Below are 8870 nucleotides of genomic sequence, written 5' to 3' on the forward strand. Positions count from 1 at the left end.
CTCCAGAGCCAGGGAGAGAACCCAGGAGTCCTGGCGCCCAGCCCCCCTACTCTAACCACTAGACCCCCCTCCCCTCCTCCAGAGCCAGGGAGAGAACCCAGGCGTCCTGGCTCCCAGCCCCCCCTGCTCTAACCACTAGACCCCCCTCCCCTCCCAGAGCCAGGGAGAGAACCCAGGAGTCCTGGCTCCCAGCCCCCCCTGCTCTAACCACTAGACCCCCCTCCCCTCCCAGAGCCAGGGAGAGAACCCAGGAGTCCTGGCTCCCAGCCCCCCCCCCACTCTAACCACTAGACCCCCCTCCCCTCCTCCAGAGCCAGGGAGAGAACCCAGGAGTCCTGGCAACCAGCCCCCCCTGCTCTAACCACTAGACCCCCCTCCCCTCCCAGAGCCGGGGAGAGAACCCGGGCGCCCCGGCTCACACATACAGTGTTTAGTCCTGTGTTGCGTTTCACGGTGGTTGTGTTGTGGTGTATCCTGGAGCGCAGGATTGTGCCCGTTGTGTTGTGTCCCACTCGCGCTGTCACCTTTTGTGCAGCTCCGCCAAAGGGTGTTGTGTTGCACTGTGTGTTTGTGTGTCTGCGTGGCGTGTTGAACACCCCCAGGGGGCGCTGTGCTGTCCCAGCGGTTGTGTTGTATTGTGTGATGGTGTTATATTGCCTGGTGGTGCTTTGTGTTGGGTTTTGCTAGGTTGTGGTGTTCTGTGTGTGTGTGTTGGCTTTGTGTTGTATTGTTGAGTGGGGCGTAGTCAGTATGCTGAGTGGGCTCCTGGAGCGGGTTGTGATTGTGCTGAGTTGCCGTGTTGTGGTTGCGCTGCCTGTGTTGTGTATCGGTCGGGATTGTGTTACTTTGATTGGGTTGTATGTGCAATGGGTGTATGGTTGTGTGCAGGCTCTATTGTGTATGTGGTGTTGTGGTTCTGTTGTGTGTGCACTGGGCACAGTTGTGTGCATGCTGTGTTGGATTGTGACTGTGTTGTGCATTTGCACTGATGTGTTGTGCGTGCATTGTATTTGACTGTGTTGTGTATTTGCACCATTGTGTTGTGTGTGTTGAATTGCGACCGTGTTGTGAGTTTGCTCTGTCACGTTGTCTGTGTGTGGGATTGGGACTGTATTGTGTATTTGCTCTGTTGGGTGTGGGGGGGATTGGGACTGTGTTGTGTATTTGCTCTGTTGTGTGTGTGTGGGGGGGATTGGGACTGTTGTGTATTTGCTCTGTTGTGTGTGGGGGGGATTGGGACTGTTGTGTATTTGCTCTGTTGGGTGTGGGGGGATTGGGACTGTGTTGTGTATTTGCTCTGTTGGGTGTGGGGGGGATTGTGACTGTGTTGTGTATTTGCTCTGTTGGGTGTGTGGGATTGGGACTGTGTTGTGTATTTGCTCTGTTGTGTGTGTGTGGGATTGTGACTGTTGTGTATTTGCTCTGTTGGGTGTGGGGGGGGTTGGGACTGTTGTGTATTTGCTCTGTTGTGTGTGGGGGGGATTGGGACTGTGTTGTGTATTTGCTCTGTTGGGTGTGGGGGGGATTGGGACTGTGTTGTGTATTTGCTCTGTTGGGTGTGTGGGGGATTGGGACTGTGTTGTGTATTTGCTCTGTTGGGTGTGGGGGGGATTGGGACTGTGTTGTGTATTTGCTCTGTTGTGTGTGTGGGGGATTGGGACTGTGTTGTGTATTTGCTCTGTTGGGTGTGGGGGGGATTGGGACTGTGTTGTGTATTTGCTCTGTTGTGTGTGGGGGGGATTGGGACTGTGTTGTGTATTTGCTCTGTTGGGTGTGGGGGGGATTGGGACTGTGTTGTGTATTTGCTCTGTTGGGTGTGTGGGATTGTGACTGTTGTGTATTTGCTCTGTTGTGTGTGGGGGGGATTGGGACTGTGTTGTGTATTTGCTCTGTTGTGTGTGGGGGGGGATTGGGACTGTGTTGTGTATTTGCTCTGTTGGGTGTGGGGGGGGATTGGGACTGTGTTGTGTATTTGCTCTGTTGTGTGTGTGTGGGGGGGATTGGGACTGTGTTGTATATTTGCTCTGTTGTGTGTGGGGGGGATTGGGACTGTGTTGTGTATTTGCTCTGTTGTGTGTGTGTGTGTGGGATTGGGACTGTGTTGTATATTTGCTCTGTTGTGTGTGGGGAGGATTGGGACTGTGTTGTGTATTTGCTCTGTTGTGTGTGTGTGTGTGGGATTGGGACTGTGTTGTGTATTTGCTCTGTTGTGTGTGTGTGGGATTGGGACTGTTGTGTATTTGCTCTGTTGGGTGTATGTGGGATTGGGACTGTGTTGTGTATTTGCTCTGTTGTGTGTGTGTGGGATTGGGACTGTGTTGTGTATTTGCTCTGTTGGGTGTGTGGGATTGTGACTGTTGTGTATTTGCTCTGTTGGGTGTGTGTGTGTGGGATTGGGACCGTGTTGTGTATTTGCTCTGTTGTGTGTGTGTGTGTGGGATTGGGACCGTGTTGTGTATTTGCTCTGTTGGGTGTGTGTGTGTGGGATTGGGACCGTGTTGTGTATTTGCTCTGTTGGGTGTGTGTGTGTGGGATTGGGACTGTGTTGTATATTTGCTCTGTTGGGTGTGTGGGATTGTGACTGTTGTGTATTTGCTCTGTTGGGTGTGTGTGTGTGGGATTGGGACCGTGTTGTGTATTTGCTCTGTTGTGTGTGTGTGTGTGGGATTGGGACCGTGTTGTGTATTTGCTCTGTTGGGTGTGTGGGATTGGGACCGTGTTGTGTATTTGCTCTGTTGGGTGTGTGTGTGTGGGATTGGGACTGTGTTGTATATTTGCTCTGTTGGGTGTGTGGGATTGGGACCGTGTTGTGTATTTGCTCTGTTGTGTGTGTGTGGGATTGGGACCGTGTTGTGTATTTGCTCTGTTGTGTGTGTGTGTGTGGGATTGGGACCGTGTTGTGTATTTGCTCTGTTGTGTGTGTGTGTGTGGGATTGGGACCGTGTTGTGTATTTGCTCTGTTGGGTGTGTGTGGGATTGGGACCGTGTTGTGTATTTGCTCTGTTGTGTGTGTGTGTGTGGGATTGTGACTGTTGTGTATTTGCTCTGTTGTGTTGTGCGGCATTCGTTCTGCGTGGTTTGCACTCCGCTGTGCGTGCGGCCCTCTGGGTGCTCCTGCGCTGGGCGCGTGGGTCTCTGTGCTGGGCGGGGCAGGACAGGTGCGGCATTGCGAGGGGTCACGTTGTGGTGCGAGTTGTGATGTGTCGGGAATTGTTGTCTTGCGCTCTGTTCTGCAGGTGCCGCGTTGTGCACTGTTGTGTGTGTGTCGGGGAGCGGGGTTGTGTGGCGCTCTGTTGTTCACGCGCAGTGCTGTGAACCCGTGTGTCATCTGTTGTGCTGTGTTGTGTACGTGTTGCCTTGCACTGCTGGTACATGCTGTGTTGTTGTGCTGTGCTGGGTTGGGCTGGGTTGTCTCGAATTGCACTGTTTTGTATGTGTTGGGTTGCGTTGCATTGCTGGGGACCTTCTGGGCTGTGTGTGTTGTGTTGTGTTGTGTTGCCAGGCACGTGCTGGGCTGTGTGTGTTGTGTTGTGTTGCCAGGCACGTGCTGGGCTGTGTGTGTTGTGTTGCGTTGTGTTGCTGGACACCTGCTGGGCTGTGTGTGTTGTGTTGTGTTGCTGGGCACGTCCTGGGCTGTGTGTGTTGTGTTGTGTTGTGTTGCACTGCTGGACACGTGCTGGGCTATGTGTGTTGTGTTGCGTTGCTAGGCACGTGCTGGGCTGTGTGTGTTGTGTTGCGTTGTGTTGCTGGACACGTGCTGGGCTGTGTGTGTTGTGTTGTTTTGTGTTGCTAGGCACGTGCTGGGCTGTGTGTGTTGTGTTGCGTTGTGTTGCTGGACACGTTCTGGGCTGTGTGTGTTGTGTTGTGTTGCTGTTCACGTGCTGGGCTGTGTGTGTTGTGTTGTGTTGCTGGGCACGTGCTGGGCTGTTTGTGTTGTGTTGTGTTGTGTTGCTGGACACGTGCTGGGCTGTGTGTGTTGTGTTGTTTTGTGTTGCTAGGCACGTGCTGGGCTGTGTGTGTTGCGTTGTGTTGCTGTTCACGTGCTGGGCTGTGTGTGTTGTGTTGCGTTGTGTTGCTGTTCACGTGCTGGGCTGTGTGTGTTGTGTTGTGTTGTGTTGCTAGGCACGTGCTGGGCTGTGTGTGTTGTGTTGTGTTGTGTTGCTAGGCACGTGCTGGGCTGTGTGTGTTGTGTTGCGTTGTGTTGCTGGACAGGTGCTGGGCTGTGTGTGTTGTGTTGTGTTGCGTTGCTGGGCACGTGCTAGGTTGTGTGTGATGCTGGTTACGTTGCGCTCTGTCGCCCTCCCCCCACCCTTGGGCTCCCTCCGTGACGTTTCGCTGACGTCAGCGCCGGGCCCCATATAGCCCGGCCCGCCCGGCTCGGCCCAGCACTTCTCCGCCTCCAGCCGCAACCAGCCAGACCCGATGGAGCCGCCCGCCGCCGCCTGCCCCCCGGACCCCGCCCGCGCCGCGCCCGTCCCCCGCTGCTGGAGCGCCCTGCTCACCGGCTGAGCAGGTAAGGGGGGGACCCCAATGCCCTGTCCTGGGGGGCGGCAACACGGAGCCCCCGTGTCCCCCTGAAACTTCCTGGAACCCCTGATCTGGCTCCCTGCACCCCACAATTCTCTGCTGCACCCCACAATTGTCCCGTGTGCCTGCTCAGCTTCCCACTGACCCCCTCTATTCTCCCCTGCACCCCACAAATCAACCTGCACCCCTTGTGCTTCTCCTGCTAAACTGAGGGCCCTGCACCCCTTATTCTGCCTTAGCCATCATCTCATTTCTCCCTCCCCTGTCCACCCCCCCCCGCTCCCTATCCAATGGCCCCACCCTGTTGTGTCCCATTTTAGGGTGGGGTCTGTTCTCCCTCTTGTTCTAAGTCCCCCCCCAGGTGCCCCACATTAGGGGTGATCCTCTCCCCTATTTATTCAACACCCCAATGTACATTTCTCCCCCTTGGGATCTATGCCCTGCAATGGGGTGAGCTGTACTATGCTCTGTGTGTGGGGGTGGTCAAAACTTGGGGTGTTCCCCACTGTTCAGGGGACCCCTCTCTTTCAGGAGGCTGCATACCAGCCCCCCCAGGGGTGCTCCCACAGTCTCTCCTTCCTCTGACACTGATCCCCAATCCTTCCACTAATCACCCCCCTGTCCCACCAGCAGCCCCCCAAATCTAGCACCGAGCCCCAACACCAGACTGAACTGGTGCCGATCTGATGCGTGCCTTCCCCCCCCCTCCCCGCGCGGCTCTGGGGACCTAGCTGGGTGCAGAGTGTGTGTGTCCGGTTTCCGGGTTGGGGTGTAGCCAGACACGCCCAGGTCTCCCTCCGAGTCACCCAACCGGAGACTCCAGAGGCTTGGAAACCTCTGGGTGCCCCCACCCAAAAGAAAAAGGGGTTGGGGAAACTGAGGCACAGAGAGCCAGGGATAGAACCCAGGAGTCCTGGCTCTTATCCCCCCCCTGTTCTTATCCCCTCCCTTCTCTGAGTTAGGGAGAGAACCCAGGAGTCCGGGCTCCCAGCGCGGTGGCCCCCCCATCTTTTGTTCTGAGTCACTGCTGAGAAGCTGACAAACTCCAGAGCTGGGGGGGGGGGTGGAGAAAGGGGGGTTCCCCCCAGGCAGGTTACTGAGGGCTGATAGTACCAGGTGCTGGCACTTGGGTGCCATCTGCCAGGGCCGGGAGAGCTCGGACTCCTGGGTTCTTTCCCCAGCTCTTGGGGGAGGGGGGAATCTAATGATGTAGAGCTGGTAGGAGCTGGGACACCTGGGTTCTTTCCCCATTTGGGGGGTGTCTGTGGCTGGAAAATTTCCCAAGGGACAAGCTGGGAGCCCCACAGATGACGCCCCATCCCCCCCCACACGCACACCTGGCAGCCGGATTCTCCGGCACTGACGTGTCTCCCTTCCTCGTTCCAGCCCTGGTCGAGATGCTCCGCGTCTTGTCCCCGCAGCTGGGCGGCTTCCTGAATCCACTCGCCCGGGCTGTGCCACCACTCCTGGGCTCCCGGCGTCGCCTCCCCACGGCCATGAGGAGGAGGAAGAAGAGCCGTGGGCCGGCCCGCCCACGCCGTGGCTTGGCCACCCCGCTCCTGGCACATCAGGAAGCCCTGGAGAAAGAAGAGGACTTTGCAGCTGGTCCCACTGCGTCCCAGGGGCCAGCTCCCCGTCGGGGAGAAGAGAATTTGGGGGGGGGCCCCCAAGCTCCTTCTGGGTCCCATGACCAGGAGGAAGGCCCCAGGTGCTGTGAGGAAGGGGCCACAGCCTGGTTGGAGACGGAGGAACATCTGGAGGAGGTTGGAGATGGTCAGAAGCAACCTTCGGATAGTCCATCCCGGTCCCCGCAGGACAGGGAATTTCACGGGGCTGGTGGGGAACCTGAAGGAGGCCTCAAGCTGCCTGGGGGAGACACCCCCAGCTGCCCACAGAGTGGCCCAGACCTGGGGCACGCCGTCACCAGGAACCCCCATGTCCGGTCCTTGTTCTACTGCCCATCGGAGGAGGACGATGAGGCCGGGGACTGGCCCAGTGAGGAGGAGGGAGATGATGGAGGGGGCTGCTCCGGTGCAGACTGGCCCGATTCAGAGGAGGAGCCAGAAGAGGACACCAGGCGTGAGGAGAACAAGGCGCTGTGGGGGGCCCTGTGCTGTGGCCAGGACCCCTTCAACCCGCTCCGCTGGGCCGGGGCCCCCCTGGGCTCCACCCTGCCACGGCCCAAGGACCAAAAATTCCGGGTTTCCTTCTACCTCTGCGGGCCGACCTCGGAGGCTGAGAAAGTGGGGGATCCCTGGAAACCCCCAGAGAAGCCCTGGCCTATGAGACGGGGGGTCCCCGGTAGGACTCACCGTTGTGAGCTGGGATCCCGGGGAGCCAGGGACCCTGTCAAGGCAGAGGCCTCTGACTCGGAGGGCAACCGGACAGCTAAGAAGGTGAGTGGGAGCCAGGACTCCTGGGTTCTCTCCCCAGCTCTGGAAGGGGAGTTGGGTCTTGTGGCTAGTGTGGGGGCTGGGAGCCAGGACTCCTGGGTTCTCTTCTGACCAGTTTCCCCAAGCACCGGCCCAGTGGCCTGCTGGGTAATTTCAGGGGGTGACATCAGATTCACCTGCCTTCCCATGAGGGGGGAAAATCTTACGCAATGGAGTGAAATGGGACCTGCTGGGTCCTGGGGGAGCTTCCCCACCTCAGCCCCTCCCATCTGCCCTAGGAGCCGCACAGTGCCCCTCACTCTTGACCCACAGCCCCCCAGTAGCCCAGCCCAGGCCCCCCCCCGCTCAGCCAGTGTGGGGGCTCCCCTCCCTTGCTTGAAAACATCTCGTAATTTCCATGTAACCCTGGGCATTCCTGGAAGGGGGTGACGTCAGTGGGTGAGTCATTGTGGGGGGAGGGCGGAAAGGCAGCCAGAGACCGGCTGCTTCTAGGGAGGTTGGTGCAGAAGGGAGGGGGTGGGGGCTAGTGGTTAGAGTAGGGTGGGTGCTGGGAGCCAGGACTCCTGGGTTCTCTCTCCAGCTTGGGGAGGTGTCTAGTGGTTATGGGCCTTTCCCATCTTGGGGGGCCATTCCCCCACATCCTTAGTGTCTGGGTTCTCCTCTCACCCTCTCTCTCCCCCCCCACCCCCAGGTTCAATTCTCCCCCGTTGTCACTGTACACCCCCTGCTGGTCTGGCCCTTTGCCAGCCGGGCTGCCCGCCGGGGGCCCTGGGAGGAGCTGGCCCGGGATCGGAGCCGTTTTCGCAGGCGCATCGAGCAGCTGGGGGCCATCCTGGAGCCCTGCCTGGACCCGGGACACCGGGCCCGAGCCTGGAGGAAGATGCACGGGGCAGGACAGGAGATGCCCATCCCCCTCCATGAGGGAAAGGAGAACCCGGGGCAGGGGTTGTGGGACATGGCTCTCCAGCTCTGCTCTGAAAGGACTGAGGACCCAGGCATCCGGGAGAGTCATGCTGGGAAGCACACGCCCCTCCCCTCCGATTATAGGGGAGTGGAGGACCCAGGCATCCGGGATGGAAGACTGGGCTAGGCCACAGACTCTGTCCCCACTGGGATGGCTGCCCTGGTGCCCCCCTCCCCCCAGTGGTGATTGGATTAACCCTTCTGGCTCTTGAGCCAGGCTCCCATCCGCTGCTCTGGGAGCAGGTCTAGTGGCTGGGAGCCAGGACTCCTGGGTGTTCTCCCTCGCTCTGGGAGGGGGGTGAGGACTAGTGGTTAGAGCAGGGGGAAGTGGTAGCCAGGCCTCCCGGGTTTCTTTGGGGATGACACCTGTTTACCTACCTCAATCTCTGACCTGCGTGTGCTCCGCTCTGTTGTTTGTTTGTTACCATGTTAAATTATTTTCTGGCTGGCCATCCTGCCTCAGAGGGGACTAAATATTTATTTTTATATCAGGATGGGGGGATGGATTTCTCAAGAAGCCGTGGCCTCTTCCTTGCATTTATGAATCTCCTTGGTATTGTATTCACCTGCCACCCTGACTCGGGGCTGCTTTTTAACTGCTCCAAGTCTGTTAATAAAGGTTTAACACACGGCCAGTTGCTCTGTGTGGTGGTGTTCAAACCAACCCTGGCGTCTGACCGGGGAGAATTTCCTGGACATCTCAGGCCAGGATGAGCCATTTGATCCAGGCTGTTCGCTGGAATGCAGTCTTGGGTGGTGCAGATAAACATTGGAATAAGCACAAAGGGTTAATAAACCTTCCAGCTCCCCCCTTCAGAGCGGGGGAGATATTTTAAAATTAGTCCAAGGCCTCATTAGCTCAGCCTCTTAAACTTAAATTAGGTTCTAGAAACCAGGATGCCTTGATCCCTTCCCTTGCTGTGGGAGGGGTGTGGTGGTCAGAGCTGGGGCTGGGGCTCCTGGGTTCTCTTCCCCAGCTGCCAGGAG

General features: G+C 57.9%; 1 protein-coding gene across 1 annotated transcript; it reads left to right on the forward strand.

Moving 5' to 3' along the window:
* Nucleotides 1–4382: 4382 nt before the first annotated feature.
* Nucleotides 4383–8515, forward strand: PPP1R15A (protein phosphatase 1 regulatory subunit 15A). The gene is made up of 3 exons (XM_084612190.1): nucleotides 4383–4513; nucleotides 5914–6923; nucleotides 7612–8515. The coding sequence occupies exons 2-3, from the start codon at nucleotides 5925–5927 to the stop codon at nucleotides 8008–8010; spliced, it is 1398 nt and encodes a 465-aa protein (XP_084468316.1). The 5' UTR covers nucleotides 4383–4513; nucleotides 5914–5924; the 3' UTR covers nucleotides 8011–8515.
* Nucleotides 8516–8870: the final 355 nt, after the last annotated feature.

The sequence above is a fragment of the Lepidochelys olivacea genome (assembly GCF_965140295.1).
Source record: "Lepidochelys olivacea isolate rLepOli2 genome assembly, chromosome: 23".
Lineage (NCBI taxonomy): Eukaryota > Metazoa > Chordata > Testudines > Cheloniidae > Lepidochelys > Lepidochelys olivacea.